Source organism: Pristis pectinata, chromosome 4, assembly GCF_009764475.1.
Source record: "Pristis pectinata isolate sPriPec2 chromosome 4, sPriPec2.1.pri, whole genome shotgun sequence".
Taxonomy (NCBI): domain Eukaryota; kingdom Metazoa; phylum Chordata; class Chondrichthyes; order Rhinopristiformes; family Pristidae; genus Pristis; species Pristis pectinata.
Genome location: NC_067408.1, coordinates 63916879 through 63941415, shown reverse-complemented (window position 1 = coordinate 63941415; position 24537 = coordinate 63916879). Strand labels below are relative to the sequence as shown.

The following is a 24537-nucleotide window of genomic DNA, read 5'->3' as shown; positions in this document are numbered from 1 at the left end:
TAAGACGTTGGTATTGAGTTTGCACGCTCTCCCTTTGACCACGTGGGATCCCCCCCGACACTTCGGTTTCCTCCCATGTCTGAAAGACGTGCGGATTGGTAGGTTAATTGTCCTTTGTACATTGTCCAAAGCATGTAGGCGAGGGGTAGAATCTGAGGATAGTTAATGAGAATCTGGGTCATCGTCAATGAATTCATTGAAGCATGAGAGAAAAGGTTTTACCTTAATGTCAGCAAAGTCCTCTATGGATCTATTTCTGCCACACAGCACCAACCCCATCAATAAGGCTCTGGAAAACGTGGACCAGTTTCTATGTCTCCAAATAACATAGGCATTGATAACAGACATCGATGAGGAATTTCACCTTTGGCCATCTGAAGGTCAAGACCTGAAAGCCAGCTCCAAGCTCATGGTCTACCAAGCAGCAGTGAGCCCTGCCCTCCGAATTGCTTCTGAGACCTCAAGTCACTGGGAAGATCCCACAAAATCCTCCAAATCCACTAGATGGGTAAGCAAACCAAGCACTCACAGGAAATTGTCTTCAGCATTGAGGTTCTAGTGACAGTCCACTGACAACAATAAACCAATTACCAATTGTCCATTGGGCAGGTCACATTAGTCACATCTCCAACACCAGACCCACAAAACAGACACCCTACTCCAAGCTCTGTTGTGAGAAGAGCTCACAAGATTGACAGAGGAAAAGATTCAGGGATGTTCTCAAAACCTCCTTGAAGGAATGCAACATCCCCACATGGGCCGAATGGCTGACTGCTGTTCCTATCTCTTATGGATGGACTGGACAGGAAGCAGCTGTTCTCAGCAGTGAATGGTAAAGAGCTTGGGGTCCGGATTTAAGGTTTGGGGAAGGAAATTTGGCGCGGGTCTGAGGAGGAACTTTTGTTTCTGACCTGGAACTCCTACTGGGTGATGAGGGCACAGTTCATTTGGTGATCAGTGACCTCCTGATTAATCTTTTCCATTGGCTTTTGCTTCCTGTGTTAGGTCTCTCTCCTGCTGCTGATCGCACTGGATGCTCAGTGATTGCATCACCAACTCTCTTGTTTCTCTACAAGAAACCTGAAGCTTTACCTCACTAAAACAAAATCTCCACAATTATCCAGGAACAACTGACTCCCCAGAGAAGATTATCGCCATCTCCTCCCAGTGTCTGGAGAGTTGCTCCCCATGAAGCCACTGTTGGTCCTGGGGTATGGGGCAATGCTTTGACCTGGCATTAAGACCTGACTTCCAAAGCACACTCTGTGTGTTGGTCACACAATCAGGCATCAAATGCATCCTGCAAGATTGGCATCACCCCTGCTTATTCTGCATACTTTGGATGTAAGGTCCGATCCAATCCTTTAGGCACTCTGTCACCAATCAAATGCGTTTTGCAACTGATTTTATGCAACAATTAATGCTTAAAATCATGCACTTCACAACCAATTTCCTTGCTCAATAGCTCTAGTACTGGCTGCACCAAACTATCTGTCTCACTTGCTGAATTCACTGCCGCTTGTCTTCCAGGAATGCCTCACCTGAAGAAGTTTGACTTGCTCTCTGATGGTATTTCCCTCTGGTTCTCTTGCGCTGGTGTCTCTTTTCCCTTCTTGTCCTTGATCAGATGTTTACCAAGACCCACTCCCACAGCCTTTCTCATCTCCAGCTCAACTTGAAACATTTGCTCTGCTTCTCTTCCTACAGATGTGGCCTGACCTGCTGAGTGTTTCCAGCATTTTCTGTTTTTATTTTAGATTTCCAGCATCTGCACTTTATTTTTGATTTGTACCGAACTCTCTGTCTGATTAGAGCCCCTCCATTTTCTGTCTCAAGCGCTGGGAGTATAAAATAATACAACCTGAGTCTTTAACCAGTGACGTTACACAACATGGACCTGAAACACAAGGGCCCAGAGTCTGAAGTCTGACTACAGCGAGGTTAATGGTAAGCAAATACTTTACACAAAATTGGACCTCAGATTTACTTCAAGGACAACTGTAGATTTAATGCTGGAATGAAGCAGATTTAATACAAGGACAGGCTGCACAATATAAAGGCTGAGTGTAGATTTACTGCAAGGGATGGCAGAATATTTATTGCAGGATTTGACTGTGGATTTAATACACAGGCAGACGTTTTAGAAGAGTTAAGTACTTTTTCATTACCTATGGGACATGGGCGTCATTAGCAAGGTCATCCCTAACTGCCCTTGAGAAGGTGGTAATGAGCCATCTCCTTGAACCACTTTAGTCCTTCTGCTGAAGACATTCCCACTGTAGTTGGCGAGGGAGTTCCAGGGGTTGGGCCCACCAACGATGAACAATGTATTTCCAATCAGGATGCTGTGACTGGGAGGGGAGCCCACAGGTGGCTATGTGCCCCTGTGCCTGTTGCTCTTGTCCTTCTTGGTGGTAGAGGTCCCGATTTTGGGAGGGACTGTCAGAGTAACCACAGTGCATTTTGTAAATGATACACACTGCAGCTACTGTGTGTCCGTGCTGGGTGGGTGGGGGCGGGGCTGAGTGTTTCAGGGGTGAATGGGATACCAAGGAAGCAGCTGCTTTATCCTGGATGGTGCTGAGCTTCTTGAAAGATGTTGGCACTGCATTCATCCAGACAAGTGAGGAACGTTCCATCACACTTCCTGCCTCACACTGAAAGCTTTGGGGTGACAGGAGATGAGTCACTCGGCGTAGCATACCCAGCCCTGAGCTGCTCTTGCAACCAGAGCATTTATACCACTGGTCCAGCTGAATTTCTGCTCAATAGTGAGCCCCAGGCTGTTGATGGCTGGGATCGACAATGGTAATGCCAGTGAACATCAAGGGTGAGGGTTCAGAGTCTTTCTTGTTGGAGATGTTGGAACTTGGGTCCTGTAACTGTTACTTGCCATGCACTCAGTCCATGCCTGAGTGCTGTGTCCAGCTTCAACACCAAGTCTGAGTACTGATTTATTACACAGACTGTCTGTGGGTTTAATACAAGGACTACTGTTTTTATTGAACTTACAGCTGAGTGTAGATTGATTAGAAGGACAGAGTGCAGAAATCATACACAGACAGTCTGTAGTATAGGACAAAGACTGACTATTCTACCCTCATGGGCTGACTTGTTGATTTAATCAGGGTTGATTTATCACAGATTTGACTGTAGGTTTGATACAAAGGAGAAATGTAAATTGAACACAGGTTGTCAGCGACAGTTGTGCTGTGTTCTGTAGTTGATTGGTACTGCCATTAACAGCCTGGTGGTTCTGTTGTACAGTTGACTGCAGGCAATCTGTTCAATCCTTCATTCTGCTATATGTTGTAAATCTTCAAGTATATCCCAGTGATTCTGTCCTCATCACAGCTAGACAATCATCTGTAATGTTTCCCTTCCCCATGCCTGTACCATTATCTCCAGTGTCCTCCAAACCTTCTCCTACTTCCCATCTGTGAGCTGCCCCTCTGTAATATCATGTATAAACACAGGGTCAACATTTGATGAAACCTCGTCCAACCTTTTAATCCCTCTGCTACCTCTAGAATCTTAGACTGTGAGTCGAAGTTTTGGGACTGGTTGAGCTGAAACCTCCTTCAGCTCAGTACTAGGAAGACTGAAGTCTTCAGTTCTGTCACACAATTCGCTGGGCGTTGCCTCCATCACCCTCTTTGGTGTCACATTAGGATCCAGGGTGACCTCAGATGACACGCACAAGCCTTCATTAACACCACCTATTCCCACCATCTGATCCTACCCCAGTGTCAGCACATCTGCAGCTGAAACTCTCATCCATTCTTTTGCCAATTCTAGACTTGGTAACATCAATGCACTCCTGGCTGGTAAATTGTACAAACCATTGTAAACCCAATGACATCCAAAGTCCTGGCTCTGAATAAATTCATTCACCCATCAGCTCTGAGTTTGATGACTTACACCGGCTTCCGGCATCTCAATTTGAACTCCTTACATTTGCTTCCCAGGTATCAGCCCTCCACCACCTGGATATCTATACAGCTGCTGAGCATTCCCAAATTTAATCCCTCCCCATAAAATAATTCCTTTATCCCAGGAATCAATCTGGTGAGCCGACTGTACTCTCTCTCTCTCTCTCATCAGTATGTTCTTCCTCAGGTTGGGAGACAAGCTCTGTACATGGTATTCTAGGGCCTGATATAATTGCAGTGCAGTGTCAATGACTTTAACCTATGCTTATGGTGTTCTATCTGTAACTTCCTTATCGACCTTTCCTTCTTCAAAATGCTAATTAACACCTTTTTCTTTGACAATGATTTCGGTCATTTGCCTCACTATTTTTCTTTGTAGTTTATTAACCAGGTGCAACAGTGTGTTTATTTATTGGATGCTATAGTTGCAAGTAGAACAAAGCAGAAGCAAATTCAGAATGCAAGAATTAGAGACACAAGAGAGTGTAGACTCTGGACTCTGGAGGAAAAAAACAAGATACTGGAGGAAAAAACAAGATACTAGAGGAACTCAGTGGGCCAGAGAACTTTTAATACAAGAATTAAAAGCAGAGCAATACTATTTCTCATGTCTGCCCATCATTCAATAAGACCGTGCTGATCTTTTACTTCAGAGCTGCCTTCCTGGATTAACTCCATATTCCTTGATTCCCAACAACTATCAATCTCTGTCCTGAATCAACTCTGTGACTGAGCCTCCACAGATGTCTTGGAGAGAAAATTCCAAAGATTCACCACCCTCTGGGTGAAGAAATTCCTTCCAGTCTCAGTCCTGATTGATAGACTCCTTATTTTGAGTGCCCGTGACCCCTAGTTCCAGACACCCTTGCATCCACTCTGTCAAGCCCCGTCAAAATATTTCATATGCTTCAATTACATCATCTCTCATTCTTCTAAATTCCAAAGCATAGGTCCAGTCTGCTTAATCTCTCCTCATTAGACGACACCCCTGTTCAAGGAATTAATTCGGTTAATCTTTAATCCACTCCCTTTCATTCAAGTGTATCCTTCTTTAGTTAAGGAGGCCAAGCCTGTGCTAAATGCAGTCTCATCAGGGCACTAGATAACTGCAGCAAGATGTTTTAACTCCTGCACTTAAATCCTCTTGCATTAAAGGTCAACCTACCATTTGCCTTCCTAATTGCTTGCTGTACTTCCAGTGATTTGTGTCCAGGGACACTCAGGTCCATATGAACACCAACAGCTTTCAATACTTCACCATTTAAACAATACGCTGCTTGGCGATTTTTTTCTTTTAAAGTGGATGACACATTTTTCCACATTGTGTCTCATCTGCCCACCCACTTAACCTGTCCATATCCCCACAAAGCTCGCTCATATTTTCACAGCCCACACCCAGTCTGTTATCATCAGCAATCTTACACTTAAATGACACTTGATGCTCTCGCTGATACAGATTGTGAAGTACTGGGGCCCCAGCAACGTACCTTGCAGTACTTTACTGGTCACAGGCTCCAAACCTAAAAATGACCCAGTTATTTCTGTTCCCATCTGATGTGGAGACAGGGGTTGAGGAGGGCTGACAGCCACATGTTGGACAGCTGGAGGACACTTTTCACACAAGTTCACTAATGTTCTCTGGAGTCTTGCAATGCCAGGGAAGTTGATGTTGGGTGTACAATAAGAGCTTGATGACAGGATGAGGTTCTGTCTCAATCCAGATGATGGTGATACTGGAGCTTGGGGCACACACACACATAAAATCTGTCTGTACATCCAGAGATCTGTGTGATTTCCTCAAGGAGTCAGTACTTCCTAAATTGGACACAATCTTTTCTTTTTAAATTTTGTTGTTCTCGCAAGGGTGGGGCTGTGGGACTGGATCTGGATGGAGTGGGCCTGGCAGGCTGAATGCTTTACTCCTCCCTCCTCTCTGTAATTGTGTGATTCACCTTGGCAACGGTTCGCTGTGATTCGGAGGGGATTTCAACCTTCGACCCCTCCTACAGGCTGAAACTGTTTGGCTGTATTGATCAGCAGCTGATCTGACTGTAACCTCAACTCCACATTCCACTTGACCCCGCCACCCCCCCACCTCCCCCCCCCCCCCCCGATAACCTATCGCCCTTTCACTTGTGAATCTAATATGAAAATGGTTCTGATCTGGGATCTGTTGTGTGGTGTCAACACCAGAGGAGACCATCATTGGCCAAGGCACACAGCACTCGATGGCAAGAACATCCAAGGACCAGTCAACGGGCAAACTTGGGTCACCTTCCAGTGTGTTGAAATTGTAACCGACCTGTCCCATTGGGACAAACTCTGTCAGTGCTAGAAGTGTACATTGCAAGGCAATTAAATATACAAGTTACATTATTGCAATTAAATATAAATTGAAGGAGAGCTGAACAATATTTTCTGATGATCTGCAGTGAACACAACAGTAGTTTATAAAATATAGCGTGCTTTCATTAGTAACAACAGGAATTTAATGATTCCCACCAAGCTGCACATCTTATAATATTTAAAGCAACAACTTCTGAAACTTCTTGACATTTTGTTAACCTTGAGAAGAATTCTACTTTTTTGACATTATGAGAATTCAAAGCAAACAATTCACTAGATTGAGACCTGAACATTTTCTAATGCGTTCACATTAAGAAACCAGTTACATTTGAAATGCAGCATCAAAGTCAAGTTCCACAAGCAATGAGCTGAGGGAATCGATGGCTTTCACAAGATCGCAAAGTCTCCTAATTACATTCCATTCTTCATTGATTTCTTGGAATACTGTCTGCCTTTCTGGAAGTCATCAGAGAGCGAAAGACTTTTTAGTTTGGGTTCTGTGAAGGGAGCTAGCAATTGAGTTTGAGCAAGTTTGGAGCTAATTACATAGATACTGTGAGCAGGAAACTAATGCATTTGGAGTCACCATGGTGTTATTGCAGTCTAGAATAATCTGCTAATCTAATCCCTCAAGAATAACCTGCTAATCTAATCCATTAAGAATGCAGCCCTCACAATTCTCAGAGATTCATAGAGAGATACAGCACAAAAGAGGCCCTTCAGCCCACCGAGTCTGTGCCAACCATCAACCACCTATTACACTAATACTACATTAATCTGATTTTTTTCTTTTCTCCACATTCTCATTAGCTCTCCCAGATTCTGCCAATCACCCACACATAAGGGGGGGGGGGTGACTTACAGCAACCAATTAACCTACCAACCCTTTGGGATGTGAAAGGAAACCAAAGCACGCAGAGGAACCCATGCGGTCACAGGGAGAATATGCAAACTCCGCACAGACAGAACCTGAGGTCAGGATCCACCTTGGGTCTCTTGCACTGTGAGGCAGTCGTCCTACCAGCTGTGCTACAATCTGTGCTTGGGAACACAGTGGCGCAAATTCTAGGAAGAGAAGGTAGGGAGAAGTCAATACAACCCTTCAAGAGTGATCCGCCATTCAATTAGGATGGCTGGGGATGGGGATAGTAGAATACCTCGATAAACCCTAGCAAAACAGCGTGAGATCTGGTTATACTGACCAGTTATAACCAACTACACTGGGTCCCTGCTGGTCTGGGAGTATTTTCTGTAAATGGTGCACCTCCTACAACACATGACAACTGAGTGGGCAGTGGAGGAGGTCAAAAGTCGATTTCCTCTCAGTGCCCTGGGAGCTGTATTCCCACTGGTCAGTAAGGGACTGGCACTAGTGTGGTGCTCAATACAATGAGTGAATGAAGACACTGAGGAATTAGACTCCACACGGGTGTCATGGAGCCCACCAGCAGGGAACACAGAGGTAACGGTTTGTCATTTACCTCTCATCATGGTTCCAACATTTCATGAGCTCTTGGCTGATCTGAGGCCATTTTGTACAATTAGAAGGCCAGCATTCCATTTGTCAATGAAATTATTTTCTGGACCTGTCTGTGACCTTTGACGTCACATGACTTCAGTAATGACTAAGTCTATTTGGAATCCACTACTTCTGACTTTGCACCATTTAGAAATTACTCCTTTCTATTCTTTTCAGGTCCATTGCCAATGTTGAAGTCCATTGAATTGATACCTCCCTCTGTAAATTTTCATGTCTACAACACTGTTGTCACTGTGTCATGGCCAAACAATCTTCCTTGGCATCTACATCACTGACAAGCATCGGCCAGATCATGCGGGCTTAAGGCAACAGAACCGTTAACAGTTGTTGTCTGGGATCTGGGTATTGCCAACAAGACCAACATTTATTGCCCTTCTCCAATGTATGTTAGTTACATGTTTAAACATGTAAGTGAATGTTGAAAGAACTGCCAATGGCATGTATCAGGCAAATATCAATGGTGCCCCAAGCAATGAGGTACACTTCTTCTCAAAGGGTTAACTATGGGTATTGAGTGACCAAGGGAAATTCAAGACCTATGTTGGTAACTTTGTTTATGGTCGGAAGGGAGGTCCCCCTTGACCGAAGAGACAACAATGTAAAAAATGCTTCACTTTCTCAATTCCTATTGCTGTTAGAATAATATCATTAACATAACTCCACCGATGTTACAATTTTAGTTAAATGCCAATGAATGGAAATAGTCAGGAAGAGCTTACCTGATTCGTCTACTCTGGGGATTTTAGATGGGCTTTCTTCATAGTCGTCATCAGACATTTCCATCTCTTCTTCGTGACGAATTCCCATAAGTTCTTCACTGTGTGCATTTCTGACCTCCTGTTGTTGAAGAGGGATTCAAGCATGAACATCAAGCATCAACACATAACCTTAGAATAAACCAACACTCTCCTGATTGGCTGGATATAATGCTGGCATTGCTGGGTATCTGCTTTCTCAGTTGAACTCAAGCAGGGATTGGCTGAGTGTTGCTTGGCGTTCTTATATCACAAGTGATCTAGAGGTGGGATTGGCTGCGTGTTTGATGTCACAAGTTTCCTCGAGCTGGGGATTGGCTGCGTGTTGCTAAGTGTATGATATCATGTGATCTCCAGATGGGATTGGCTGCCTTTTGCAAGGTATTTGATATCACAGGTGATCTACAGGTGGGATTGGCTGTGCATTGTTAATTTATTCTCTCATGTAGTGCTCGTGTTGGCTGCAAAGCCAGGACTTTTGCCCATTAGGTGGACAAGGTCATAGTCATAGAGTCATAGAGTCATACAGCATGGAAACAGGCCATTCGGCCCACCATGTCCATGCAGACCAGTGCATACTTATTTGTATCAATCCCATCTTCCAGCACTTGGTCCACAGCCTTTCACGCCTGGGCAATTCAAGTGCTTGTCTACACACATCTCAAATACTGTCAGTGAATCTGCTTGCACTGCTCTCTGAGGCAGTTGATTCCAGGTACCCACCGCTCTCTGAGTTAAAAAGGTCCCCTTCAGATCCCCTCTAAATCTCTTACTCCTTATCTGAAATCTATTTACTAGTTTTATTCACTTCTGATAAGAGGAAAAGCTTCCTGCAGCCTACTCCATCTATATTCCTCAATTTTATATACTTCAATCATGTCCCCTTCTAACCTCCTCCACTCTAGGGAAAACAGACCGAGCCTCTCCAGTGATAACTGAAACGCTCCACCCCAGACGACATCCTAGTGAATCTCCTCTGCACCAACTCCAGTGCTGTCCCTTGGTGACCAGAGGTAACTCCTACAGGTGATCCATCTTCTTGTACTGTTGTAGTTGTGTTGAGGGTACTCCTGTAGAGTTGTGGGTACAGAATTCACGATTTAGACCCGGCAGAGGCGTATTTCCCAGTCGGGACAGTGCACAAACTTGGAGCAGAACCTACAGACGTTGGTGTTCCCTCTGGTGCACGGAACACCACAACCTGCAGGTTACCTTCCTTCTAATAGGAGGCAGAGGTGGTGGGTTTGGGACGTGATGTTGGGGTAGCCTGGGAGACTAATTGTGGTGCATTCTGTAGATGGATCACACAGCAGCCAGTGTGTGCCAGCGGCGGAGAGAATGAATGTTGATGGTGGTGGATGGGGTGTCAATCAAGCAGGTTGCTTTGTTTCAAGTGCTTCCAGAAGTGCACTCATCTAGGCAATGGCAAGTATTCCTTCAGATTGTGGATGGAGAGAAGACCCAATGTCTAATTCGAGGTAGAATTACATTTCTTGAATGTGGATTCAGTTTTCTGAATCTCTAACATTAAAAACAAATTCATCTTCTAGCTGAGATTCAACGAATCAGACACTCATCTGCTCCGAGTCAGTATCACAGACTCCTACTGGCTGGGTGTCACTGTCAGGGACAGAGTCATTCATACTATTTCATGGTCATACTATTTCCTGATTACAATGGGAGGAGGCCATTTGGCCCATCACATTTATGGTGGCTCTCAGAGCAATCCCATCAGATCCATTTTCCCATTTCCGTGTAACTTCCTCTTTCTCACATTCCCATCAACCCCCCCCCCCCCCCCCAGATTCTCCTGTCACCCACCTAAACTAGTAGCAATGTAGAATTGCCAATTAACCAACCAACCAGCAGGTCTTTGGGATGTAGGAGGAAATCGGAGCATCCCGGGGGAAATCTGTGTCGCCACAGGGAGAAGGTGCACCCTTCACACTGACAGCACCACTCACGACTGAACCAGGGTCCCTGGAGCTGTGAGGCAGTAGCACTACCTGCTGCCAATACCTTGCCACCTTTACCTCACTGCAGAATACCCAGCCTCTGACCCGCTCCTGACATCATGGTATTCATGTGACTGCTCCCGCTGAGCTTCTGATCAGTGCTGACCCTGAGGGTTGTTGATGGTGGGGCAGTCAGCGAATGTCAACAACATCGTTCTCGCTGGAGATGACAATTACCAGTCACTTGTATGTTCAATGGGACGGTCCAGGCCTTTTTGTGGGGCATGGAATACTTCAAACTCTGAGGAGTTGAGAATAGAACTAAGTCCAAGCAGTCATCAGCAAACCTTGTCATTGAAGTCCTTAAGACAAAAAGTCATTGATGAAGTAGCTGAAGATGGTCGGGCCAAGGACACTGCCCTGAGGAACTCCTGCACTGACGTCCTGGGGATTTGTGACATCTGCAACCCAGAGAATGCAAGCAATGGAGTGCCCATTGACCAGTTTTACCAGGGCTCCTTGATGGAACACTCAGTCAAATGCTGCTTTGATGTTAAAGGCAGTCACTCTCACCTCACCTCTGGAATTCAGCTCCATGGCGCATGTTTCCACCATGGCTATGATGGTGCATTGAGTTAAGTGGTCCCGGCAAAACCCAATCTGAGCATCGGTGAGCAGGTTATCGGTAAGTGCCGCTTGATAACATTGTCAATGGCAACTTCCATCACTTTACTGCTGACTGCATGTTGACCCTTGAGATGGTAATTGTCCATGTTGGATTTGACTTGCTTGTTATGGGTAGAATATACCTGGTCAACTTCCCACACACTTCAGGCAGATGGTGTAGTTGTGTCAGAACAGACTGCTACTGTGTGGGTTACGAATGATCTAGACTTTGCTTTGTATTGTGGAGTGATTGGTATTTTCAGTGATCTCAGCAGAGACTTTCTGTGTATCACTGGGTGTTTAGCATTTCAAGTGGTCTAAAGCACAGACTTGTCGGTCTTGCCAAGGTAAAACAACTCCCGGAATGGGGAAACTGAAGGGGGGGATAAGGCTCTGCACAGCAACTCCCGTGAAAGTCACAAGGGTGGACTCCAACCACTGATACATTTAAACAAATTTTCCAAAAGCCTACTGAATTTGGTTTAAGTTTAGCTCTTTAATTTTAAAAAAAATTTTATTTACAGCATGGTAACAGGCCCTTCCGGCCCAACGAGTCCGTGCCGCCCATTTTAAACACCCAAATTCACCTACCCGTACGCCTTTGAAATGTGGGAGGAAACCGGAGCACCCGGAGGAAACCCAAGCAGACACGGGAGAACGTACAAACTCCTTACAGACAGCGACGGGAATCGAACCCCGATCGCTGGCGCTGTAATAGCGTCGCGCTAACCGCTACGCTACCGTGCCGCCCTCATTAGAAATGCCATTTTGGTTTTATTTGGGCTATTCCAGGTTCCAGGAAACTGGTTATCCTTCCAAACTGTGACGTGAACTTACCGCAAATGGGCCCCACAACCCAACCCTGGGAGAAAGGTAATTCTGTCAATGCAAGTACTGCCAGAAATCTAGAGGAATGAGCTCACGAGTGCCAGCCTCTCTCATTATAATAATTCACTTACCTTAATTCCTGCATTAATGAGCTACACATTCCATTAAGAACCATTACAGATTCACAATGACACAAATGACAGTGGGATTTTACACACCTTCTTCATCAACCTAATTAAGTGGCTCCCCTGTGGCTTTTTAGTGGAGGAAGATCATGTACTAAAACTGTAAACATTCTGTGTACTGTATATACTTACATCCAATCTCATGACACTCATACCCCAGTATCTCTGGATATGCAGTCATACTTATTTTGTAAGTGTTAAAATCATAGTGATATTCATACATATCACACTGATATCCTTTCCGTTACTAATTTTAGCAGTGTTTTAACCAGTGCGTTAATGAGTGACTGTAGTTTCCACAGCTTAATTAGAAAAATAGTTGGTCTAACATTTTATCATGCCTCATCTCAAATTCAGTCATGCATTCCTCAAACAGAAAAATTAAATCAAATAACTCACCTTAAGAGGCAAACTTATGACTTCAGCTGCTTAAAAGGCACATTCTTCTACACGTAAATAACAGCAAACCTTGATTGCACTTAAAATTAAATTATGAATGAGTAAATTGGCAGCTTGTAAATGCAGTGACCTACGAAACTTGATTAAATTATGATTTGTTCAGTGGTGTCTAAAATTATCCTAATGAATGCACAATGGTATGAACTTATCTTGGATGGAGTAGAAAAAAATGTGAAGGAGTTTCATCTGTTTACACCTGCCCTTCAATTTACATCTGTTAAGGTCATTAGAACAAGAAAATTTAGGTTACAAAATTTCTGCTGCTGTCCAACTTGTGCTACTGGTGAAGATCTTTTCTCTCTGCTCTATCCCCATCCCATAATATTACTGCACAAACAGGGTTTTAGGCTTGATCAGTCCCGGTCAATGATCAATGTGTGCTGAGAATACAGTGATGGCAAAATGCTGTGGATTGCACTTGGAAGTAAGCTGAGGCCTGTAAGGTTCATGAAAACAGAAGAGGTTGACTAACTGTGCAAAAGAAAACATAGTGAAGGAGTTATATCTGTTGGCACAAAATTTACCACTTTACTACAAAACCTGTAAGCAAGTTTGATGGAAGTTTCCCACCTTGCTCAAACAAAAACACGGCAAAGTCTGCGGTGCTGACGGAATCGCCCATTCAGCACAGAACCAATGAGATGCTTCTTGAAATGCTGACGGAAGCAAATTGACCTTGCCAATAATGGATTGTTAGTCATAAAACAGATTATTAGCTAACAAAAGGGGCAGAAGAACAACTAACTCATATTAATGAGGGAAAGAGTTAGAAGTCACAGGTAAATACCGTAGAGCAAAGTGGGAATAGTGAATCAACAACAAAATATTTAAAGAGTTTTGCTCATTCATAAATTTATTCCAAGCACAATGGAGGAACACCTCCTAAAAAGTAAATCTATAAACATTCTGTATACATACTTACATTCAATTTCATACCCCAGTAACTCCTGTGAGCAGTCATTTTATTTAAATGTTATAATTACGCTGATTTCCCTTCCAGTGTTAATCTTACAGATCTTTTTGTTGACTGAATTAAGTTTTCAGTTGAGTGTGTGAAAGGTGTGGGGAGCAAGACTATAACTGAAGCCTTTCTTGTTTAAATTTGCAATTATCAAGAACTGCACTACCCAGCAAAGAAGTTATTCAATGGTTGAGGCTTAAACCCAACTGCACAGACAGGGCCTAAAATTGCAATGAGGGAAGCAGGTCTCTTTAAATTGGCACTGAAATAGAACGCGAAAGAAAATCAGGTATGTTAAAAATCTGTAAGGAGCCAAGAGGGATGAAGGATTTGAAAACCACAAACTATAGCAGCTCAGGATGCTAGTTCAGAAAGAGTATTTTACTAAAGTGAAGGGTTACATAAGTAGCGAAAGATTAAAATAAATTGTAAGGCTATGAAAGCAAAGTGGAAGAGAATAGCGAAGGTGTAAATGTTTCCCAGAGATTGAGATAAGAAGTTATAATAGGGAGTAAGGAAATAGTAAAAGACATTAAAGAAAATATTTTATATCCAATACATTCTGGAGTCTAACAAGAGTGAATAATTGGAATAATTAAGATCAGTAAAGAAAATGTACTGGTAAAAATTTATGGGCTGGAAAGGCAACAAATCTCTGGAATGAGTCACCTAGATCCCTTGGTTTGAGGGGATGGAGGGTGCATCTAAATTGATTTTCCACAATTCCTCAAATTTGAGAAAAGTCTCCTTAGATTGGAAGATTGCAATGTAACTCTGTGCTACAAGAAATGAGGAGAAAGAAGGCTTTGAATATCTAACTTACCATCAGCAATCTGGGATCTACGGTTAAGACTGGTTAATAGCTGGAGGATTCATAAATGTGGTTATTCAGGTAGAGGATGTTAATATGGTGCAGATACACAGTAAAGGTGGGGTGTGGCCTGCTGACCTTTACTGCACAAAGAAGGAGAACAATTGTAAGAAGACTTGTTGCAATTGTCAGGATTTTGGCGAGAACACAACTGGTTTACTATGCAGAGTTTGGGCTGCCTTGCCTTGGGAAGGATACACTTGTCTTAGAGAGGGTGTAATGATGGTTCAGAGCCCTGTCCTGTGAGGAGACTGAGCAGAACAAGCCAATTATTCTCTGGTGTAGAAGAATGAAAGGTGATCTTACTGAAACATCTAAAATACTTCGAGACCTTTGAGATGCTGATGGATTGTTTCCCTTGGCAGTGTATTACTAGAACCAGTGGTTAGTGCCAGAACCGTTAGTTCAGACTGAGTCTCTTTCAGATCACTTTCCTCAGGACTGTTGGAGGGGCAGTGCTAAAGTAGGACTGCTGTGTCGGAGGGGCAGTCTTGATGGAGTGCTGCCCTGTGAAAGGCTCGGTTATGAGGAGTGCCCGCACTGTGGGAGGGGCAGTACAGAGGGAAGTGCCACACTGTGGGAGGGGCAGTACTGAGGGAGTGCCGCACTGTGGGGGGGCAGTACTGAGGGAGTGCCGCACTGTGGAGGGGCAGTACTGAGGGAGTGCCGCACTGTGGGAGGGGCAGTACTGAGGGAGTGCCGCACTGTGGGAAGGGCAGTACTGAGGGAGTGTCACACTGTGGGAGGGGCAGCACAGCAGTAGTGCCGCACTGTGAGAGGGGCAGTACAGAGGTAGTGCTGCACTGTGGGAGGGCTAGCCTGTCAGCCTGGCCTCTCTACCCCACATTTCTGATGTGGAACCTAATCTAGTCTCAACTAGTTGTCCTTGTTACCCATTGCAGATGCAGTTTCAAACTCCACAGTTTCAAACCCAAGTCAGTTTCAAACTCTACGGATCCCAGTCAAAAGAAAAGTATAAATGAATTTTTCCCTTTTGGGACCAACTCCACAATGCTTGTCCTTGGGAAAGTAGACCCTCTCACTGGAGATAAAGTCACAAGGTAGAAAACCATTTTTGTTGAAACATCTTCCTACGGTAAAGATCAAAAACAAAGAAATGGAAATTTGGATCTTAGGCTTCTCAGCCAAGGTTGGCTGTCCACATAAAGAACATTCTCTGAAAGGAATTCTCTCTGGGACCACAGCACCCACATCAAACAGCCTGCAAAAACCAAACCAAAGGCCACTTCTTGCTTTGTTCCTCAACCTCAACCAAAGGGTTTACTTAAGCTAAACCAGTGAATGGTAGGGAAATACCAGAGGGTGGATCAAAGTCAAGCCTCGAGGACTTCTAACGACAGTCATATTGGGCACTGTAAACTCAGTCAGAGATTTACAGCATGGAAACAGGCCCTTCAGCCCAACTCATCCATGCACAGCGAGCTAGTCCCACCTGTCCACGTTTGGCCCATAGCCCTCTAAACCTCTTTTATCCATGGGCTTATCTAGATGGCTTTTAAACGTTGCTAATGTACTGCCTTCAACCACTATTTCTGGCAGCTCATTCCAAATACATACCACCCTTTGTGTGAAGAAGCTGTCCCTGATATCCCTTTTGAATCTCTTGCCTCTGATCTTAAATCTATGCCCTCTTGTGTTTAGCGCCCCTCTCTGGGAAACAGACTGTGTGCTTTCACCTTGTCTATGCCCCTCATGATCTTATATACCTCTACCAGGTCACCCTTCAATCTCCTACGTCCCAGGGAATAAAGTCCTAGTCTATGCAACTTCTCCTTGTAACTCAGGCCCCCAAGTCAGGGCAACGTCCTGGTTATCTTTCTGCACTCTTTCTAGTTTAATAACATCTTTTCTATAACAGGGTGACCAAAACTGTACACAATACTCCAAGTGCAGCCTCACCATCATCTTATATAACTGCATCACAACTTCCCAACTCCCATACTCAATGTCCTGACTGATGAAGGACAGTGTGCCAAACGCCCTTTTCTCCACCCTGTCTACCTGTGATGCCGCTTTCAGTGAACTATGCACTTGCACTCCTAGGTCCCTCTGTGGTAACTCATTAGCTACTGCTCATTTTCTCACTCCATTTACCAATGGTACCCCATGCAAGGCTTATTGAGAAAGTAAGGAGGCATGGGATCCATGGATCCAGAACTGGCTGGCCCACCGAAGGCAAAGAGTCGTTGTTGAAGGGTCGTATTCTGCATGGAGGTTGGTGACCAGTGGTGTACCTCAGGGATCTGTTCTGGGACCCTTACTCTTTGTGATTTTTATAAGCGACCTGGATGAGGAAGTGGAGGGATGGGTTAGTAAGTTTGTGGATGACACGAAGGTTGGATGTGTTGTGGATAGTATAGAGGGCTGTCAGAGGTTACAGCGGGACATAGATAGGATGCAAAGGTGGGCTGAGAAGTGGCAGATGCAGTTCAACCCAGATAAGTGTGAAGTGGTTCATTTTGGTAGGTCAAATATGATGGCAGAATATAGTATTAATGGTAGGACTCTTGGCAGTGTGGAGGATCAGAGGGATCTTGGGGTCTGAGTCCATAGGATGCTCAAAGTGGCTGCACAGGTTGACTCTGTGGTTAAGAAGGCATATGATGTATTGTCCTTCATCAATCGTGGAATTGAATTTAGGAGCCGGGAGGTATTGTTGCAGCTATATAGGACCCTGGTCAGACCCCACGTGGAGTACTGTGCTCAGTTCTGGTTGCCTCACTACAGGAAGGATGTGGATGCCATAGAAAGGGTGCAGAGGAGATTTACAAGGATGCTGCCTGGAATGTGGAGCATGGCTTATGAAAGCAGGTTGAGAGAACTCAGCCTTTTCTCCTTGGAGCGAAGGAGGATGAGGAGGGACCTGATAGGGGTACATCTGGGTGTGATCAACCTTGCCATCTTGTAAAAAGGTTCTCACTGCTTCACACGCTCACACTCCCCAACACACTTTCCCTTCAGCACACTCTATAATCTGAGTAAAAATCCAAAGTGAAGAACCCAACTGTGTTCAATGGACATGGAGCCTAAGCTCATTGCGACTGGATTTCTAAATGGGATAGGATACACCAAGGACAGGCCACCCATCTTGTTGAAGAATACATTTCATCAAGGTCCACTAAACCAACAAAGGAGCATTGCCAGTGAAGCCCCAGGACATCAAAACCCTCAACCACGGAAGCACCAGATCAAGCAGGCATCAAGTGACAGAACATCAAACACTGATCACTGATGCAAGATTATATGTGGCAAATATAGGATGTTGTATGGCAACTCTGATTTGAAGCTCACTTGATAGCAGGGATAATATCACAGAATGATGTTCCCAATGCTGAGTATTGCCAACTGAAGGCCTAGGCTCTTTGAGACTGCTCCACCACTCAGTAAGACCATGGCTAATCCAATCTTGGCCTCTGTACCACTTACCTACTCTCACCCCATTCTCTTCAACTTCCCTGTGGTTTAAATGTCTGCCAATCTCCACCATGAATACATTTAGTGACGCCACCTAAACAGTTCTGGGATATGAGAACTCTAGGGATTCATGACCCTCAGTGGGAAGAGGTTCCTCGTTCATCTCCATCCAAAATGGACACCCTCCCCCTGTTCAGAGGCTATGCCTCCTAGTTTGAGATATGGGAGCATCCACATCCACTGTCAGGAGATGTCTCTGTCATAGAGTCACAGTGTCATACAGCACGGAAACAGGCCCTTCAGCCCACCACGTCCATGCTGACCTTTTTGCCCATCTACACCAATCCCATTTGCCTGCATTAGATCCATATCCTTCTATGCTTATTAAAGTGTCTGTCTAAATGCTTCTTAAATATAGTGATTGTATCTGATTCCACCACCTCCTCTGGCAGCAAGATCCAGATAACAACCACTCCCCGTTTAAAAAACTTACCCCTCAGATCCCCTTCAAATCTTATTCCTCTCACCATCAACCTAAGCCCTCTTGTTTTTGATACCCTCACCATGGGTAAAAGATTCTGACTCTCTGTCTATGCCTCTCAGGAAGCACCCAGACTGGGAAGATCTGCACTTGGAATGCTGTTCTCTGCCTGGAAGGAATATTTAAATTGTGACATCAACTCTTAACCTGTTACCATCAATAACCCATCTGTCAGGGTTGTGTGAAAAGTTACTGAGCTGTGAGGCGGCAGGGGTACAGCAGGTAGTGCCGCTGCCTCACAGTTCCAGTGGCCCAGGTTCAATCTGGTGCTGTCTGTGTGGAGTGTGCATCTTCTCCATGTGATTTTTCCCCTGGGTACTCCAGTTTCCTCCCACATACCAAAGACATGCTGGTAGTTTACATAGTTCATAGAACAGTCCAGCACACTGTCTGTGCTGACCATGATGCCAAATGAAACTAATCCCGTCTGCCTACAGGTGGTCCATATCCCTCCATTCCTTGCATGTTCACATGTCTGTCTAAATGCCTCTTAAATGCCACTCTCGTGTCTGCCGCTTTAATTGGCTGCTGGAAATGACCCCTTGTGTGGGTGGGTTGCAGAAGGAATCAAGGGGAGTGGATGGTGCTGTGAGAGAGTATAAATTGCAAGGCTGCAGAGAAAAATACAGAAGGGTAATTGGGGCTGATGGGATTACTCTGCTGGGATCCAACACAGACCCTGTGGGCCAAATGGCCTCCTTCTGAGTCACAACAAAATTATAAGGCATTAAAAGTTAGCCTTGTTTAGTCTAGACAATGACCGGCTTGATTTTTCCAATCCTGAGGCCAAACTACCCGGATATCTCCATTTGTGCACATCTCCCAGCCCAGCAACAATCTCGAAAACACTAATAAAATGTGTTAGAGAAAAATGAAATGTGCCAATGCTTGCCATTAGAATAAAGGCGAAGATAAATTGAACGAAATTTCAGAAAATGACTTAACAGCAAAGAAGTGAAGGGTGATCAAAAGAGTGAAATTTGAGTATTAATGGACACTGCAATGGTGTGAAAATAGATGTGGAAGTTAGAGTAAGTGCAAATCCTAATACATACAGGAGGCGTTGGCAGAGTTGCTTGCATATCGACTCTATTAATTACATTAAAATAATATTGAAATGCGATTCTTTTGAATATTTTTCTTCCAATTGAGGGGGGTGAAATGGGGCAAATAGAAGGGTGAAAATACCCCCTTTACCTTTGCTCCAGTCTGATGTCAAACATGTCTATCAGTTCCTTGAAGGGAGCGCAATCAGCTTTTGTATAAAATGAAGTTCATAACCAAAATAACAAGACAATGTACCAGCAATTGAGAACAGCTCATCAGCCTAAGTGGTGTACGCCTGTTACTGACAGAATGCATCCATTTGCCTGCAGGGATTCCAATAGCAAAGCACAACATGAAGCATCAATATAGACCGAAAATGCCGATGCTTTTGAGCGGCAGTAATGCGTTGAATACTAACAGCAAGCTATAATACTCAGCTATGCAAATATTGTCTAGAAGCGAGCAGTACTGATAGAAAGAGAAGATTAGTTTACCAACCTCAGCTTGCTTTCGCCATACATCAATGTTCTTGCGTTGAGCTTTGGAGAAATGGTCCCATGCCTTTTGCTTCGAAGCAGCCTTGAAAACGGCCACAATCTGCTCAACTTTGGTAAACAAGGAAGTCAAACAAAACAACCAGTTTACGATTTGATCAGAAACGTGAGTCAAAGCAGAGACACACTGGGGCTAGGATGGTGCTGCTTCTACACATCATTACAGGCATCAGGTCACCCTCCAGCCAGAACGGGCTGCTTTTGACAGTTCAATCGCACATAATGTGCCAGAGGTTACAAGCAAGATGACATGGTGCCTTTAAACCTGTCAACTAAAGTCTCTGTCATACTTACAGTGTGGCAACTGAAGATGGACTCTCCTCAAGCCTCAGTGTCTCCACCAAATTTCTACACTCGTAATTACAACATGGTTCTGGCCCCCTCCTCCTGGGGCAGCAGAGTGGCACAGTTAGCAGAGCCGCTGCCTCATTGCTCCAGGGACCCGGGTTCGATCCTAACCTCCGGTGCTGTACGTGTGGGGTTTGCACCTTTTCCCTGTGACTGTGTGGGTTTCCCCCGGGTACTCCAGTTTCCTCCCACATCCTAAAGATGTACAAGTTGGTCGGTTAATTGGCCGCTGCAAATTGCCCCCAGTGTGTAGGTGAGTGGTAGAATCTGGGGAAGTTAATGGGAGTGTGGGGAGAATAAAATGGGATCAGTGTCGGACATTTTTTATTCATTCAAGGGATGTGGGCTTCACAGGATGGACCAGCATTTAATTGCCCATCCCAAGTTGCCCTTGAGAAGGTGGTGGTGAGCTGCCTTCTTGACCCACTGCAGTCCTTGAGGTGTGGGTATACCCACAGTGCTGTTAGGGAGGGAGTTCCAGGATTTTGACCCAGCGACGGTGAAGGAACTGTGATATATTTCCAAGTCAGGATGGTGTGTAGCTTGGAGGGCAACTTCCAGCTGGTGGTATTCCCAAGCTTTTGCTGCTCTTGTCCAAGCTGGTAGAGGTCGTGGGTTTTGAAGGTGTTGTCTAATAAGCCTAAAGATTGAGGTAAATGGGTGGTTGATGGTCAGCGAGGATTGTGTCTCTCTATTAGCTGGGCTGGAGGTATGGTGTACTCCCACACTGATGGCTGGTCACCAAACCAGACCTGCTTGATGACAAGGGGTTGATGCTCATTTAGCTCTTGGACCTGAACTTCTCAATAAGGTTGGTATATGTTTGTGGAGGGACTGGGTGAGATTGGGAGATAGGGTCTTCTTCAAGGAGAGGAGGTCCTCCTGTCTAATATTTCCCTGGGCCTGACTCCAACAACTGGCTACTGAAGAGCTTGCATCCAGCGGTTCTGGGCCACAGTCTGAGAGGGCAGAAGACCATGGGAAGCCTCATGAGCCCTGGACTTAGAGTAGTCTCTCTACTCCCTGTCAAGCAGATGCGAGTCTTTCACCCTTCAGTCTGAGCTAACACCCCTCATAGTACGAGCCACGTTTCCCTGGTTCTGTCAATTTGGAACTGTCCCTGCTGACTCTCAGCGTTGGTGGGAAAGGCTCATGTACTACATAATAAATGACCTGGGTGAGACTGCAGACCACTTGCACTGGGGATGTGGATGATGTCGGCACTGTGGACCTGTTTTCCCTCAGTAAGCCAATGTAGGCATCTTTATCGCAGAACACCAGATTGCACTCTTTCCTGATACATACATAACCTAACTCACGGCCCCACCCAGGAGTAGGAACTAAATAAGCAGTAAAGCCCTGAACCATACCAGCTCCAGGTTAGTGACCTCATCTATTTACTGTCACCATGGACAGTACATCTCCTCCCCAGTCGTGGGCACGAACCCCGATCCTTAACTACATGGATGTCCCCAACCTATGCATAACCAGCTAAATCCAACTGCAGCCAGTGTGTAAACTGGAAATAACTTCACACAATGTGTGAGGCAAGGCTTAACAAATTCAGGAAATAATAAGTGAAATAGAATCCCATTTACTCATTAGTCTTCAACTTCGATGTTAAGTTCCTCAGTGTGTAGTTTAATATAGTTCATCAAACAGGAGCAGGCCATTTGAGCCACCTAGTCAATCCTAGCACTTATGATCCACACAATGCTCTTCCCATTTCAATCCGGACTATCCATCTCACCATATCAGCCGATCCTTCTACTCCTTCCCCTTCTATGTGTTAATCACACTTCCCTTATAAACAATGCACTGTCCACCGTTAAGGTGTCACACTGTCCACTATTTCTTGTGGCAGCTTCTTGTGTTCCAATTACTCTCTAACTAATGGAGGCTCCCCATGAATGTCCTATTGGATAAATCTGTAACTATCTTATATTTATGGCCCTTAAGTTTCAGTTTCGGTCAACATCTTGCTAAATGTCTGAACTTTGATAAAACTGTCATATTAATTTCCCTCACTACATTAGGGTAGAGCCATTAACAAGCTGCTGACTTTGTTCACACATCTTGTTTCAGATGACTTCTCATATTTCCTCTTTTCTTATGACATAGACCATTCAGCCCTTCGAGTCTTATATCAGCTCTCAGAGCACTCCCAACAATCCCATTCCCCCACATATTCCTGTAATCTGTTCTCGCTCATATACCCATTAACTTCACCCAGATTCTACCACCCAGCTACATAAAAACACGAGAAAACAGGAGCAGGAGTAGGCCACTCGGCCCTTCAACCTGCCCCACCATTCAGTATGATCATGGCTGATCTGCCCCAGGCCTCACCTCCTCTTCTGTGCCAGTTCCCCAGAACCCTCAGTTCCTCGATCTTTCAAATATTTATCCACCTCACACTCTAGGGGCAACTTACAGCTGTCAATTAATCTACTGACCAGCACATGCTTGGGATGTGGGAGGAAACCAGAGCACCCGGAGGAAACCCACGGGGTGAATGTGCAAACTCCACACAGACAGCACTCGAGGTCAGGATGGAACCTGTGAGGCAACAACTCTACCTACTGCCTGACTCTTCCATCCTGAGCCAATAATGGATAAAATTTAACCAGTTATGATGAAAATAAGAAAGAATTCCACCTGGAGAAGTCTTCAGAATTCTATTCAGGCAAACTGAAAAAACTGCATTTATGAATATGTTCAAATAAGGAATTTGAAAATATTGCCCCATTTCTTTTAATATTTCAAATAAACTTTGTTCACTAGGCTTCCTGGCTTGTGATATCCTATTCTAAGTCCTAATATTTCGAAATGCTTGCATGTGGGGGCTGTGTTTTAATTTCCTGATATTGTGTGTACAGTGTGGTCTAAGAGCTCGCAGGGAATCTGGGGAGAGGTCACTGTGCCTTTTAAAACCCAAACCACTGCATTTGGTGCCTTTTCCAAATCCCTTAAAGAAAAATAAGCTGAGATGGTCAAACGCAACTCCAAATTTTATCAACTGGATTGATTCTGAAGTTGGGAGCGCAATAGAATGGAGTCCAGATGATTAGTGTTCTTTCCCTGGATGCGACGCTGGAGACTAGATGAGAGGAAGAATTCCAGTGGTGGAAACAAGGATGAGTGACTAGAGACTGCCCACGAGGTCAGTCACAATGGCAGGGTACAGCTGCATGGATTCGAAGCCAGTCACAGTCAGACAGCACAAGGCCAGAAACTGAATCCAATGGCACATTCACTATGTCGTGACTCAGTCCTTATTCCGATACCTCAAACCTGATCTAATAGATCATGCTTCAGGTATACCCATCTCCTATCACTAGGTATAGAGGACATCCTGAGGGACTGTCTGGATATTAGGGGTTATGCAGAAATAGCTTTGTTACCCAATAACTTCCCTGTAACGTCTTGAAAACTTCTATCAAAACAGTCCTTAACGTTCCAAGTTTCATGGAATTCAACACTGGTTTGTATAATCTCTCCTTGAAACTTAGTCTAGATTATGTCCTGGGAAACCCACGTGGTATATCCGTCAAAACCAACATAGCCTCCATCAGGCATGATGCTCAGAACTGATTACAACATTCCAGGTGAGGTCTTACCAGGGTTTCTGGAACACTGGGATCATTCCTATCTGTTGTATTTTTGCATTCTGAACCTGTAGATGTATGGGTAGTGCTTGGTTAAGCTTTCTGAACATTTTACACACATGAGAGCCTAGTAACATGGTGTCAAGACAACAATCTTTCCTTCAATGTCAGCAAAAAAGAGCTGATCACTGACTTCAGGAAGCGGGGCAGAGCACATGCCCCTGTATGTTTTGATGGTGCTGAGGTGGAGATGGTTGAGAGTTTCAAGTTTCTAGGGGTAAACATCACCAATAGCATGTCTGGTCCAACCACATAGACACCAAGGCCAAGAAAGCTCACCAGCGCCTCTACTTCCTCAGAAGGCTAAGAAAATTTGGCATGTCCCCGATGATCTTCATTAATTTTTATAGATGTACCACAGAAGGCATCCTATCCGGATGTATCACAGCTTGGTATGGCAACTTTCAGAGTGTTGTGGACACAGCTCAGTTCATCACGAAAACAGC

At 44.6% G+C, this 24537-nt stretch overlaps 1 protein-coding gene across 1 annotated transcript in view; it reads right to left on the bottom strand.

Moving 5' to 3' along the window:
- Window positions 1–24537, bottom strand: part of enox1 (ecto-NOX disulfide-thiol exchanger 1) — a 208690-nt gene that overhangs the window by 96308 nt on the left and 87845 nt on the right. The window contains exons 7-8 of the mRNA XM_052014133.1: window positions 20020–20126; window positions 8538–8655 (exon numbers count right to left, since the gene is read on the bottom strand). Coding sequence (XP_051870093.1) covers window positions 8538–8655; window positions 20020–20126 — 225 coding nt within the window. The remainder of the gene's footprint in view (window positions 1–8537; window positions 8656–20019; window positions 20127–24537) is intronic.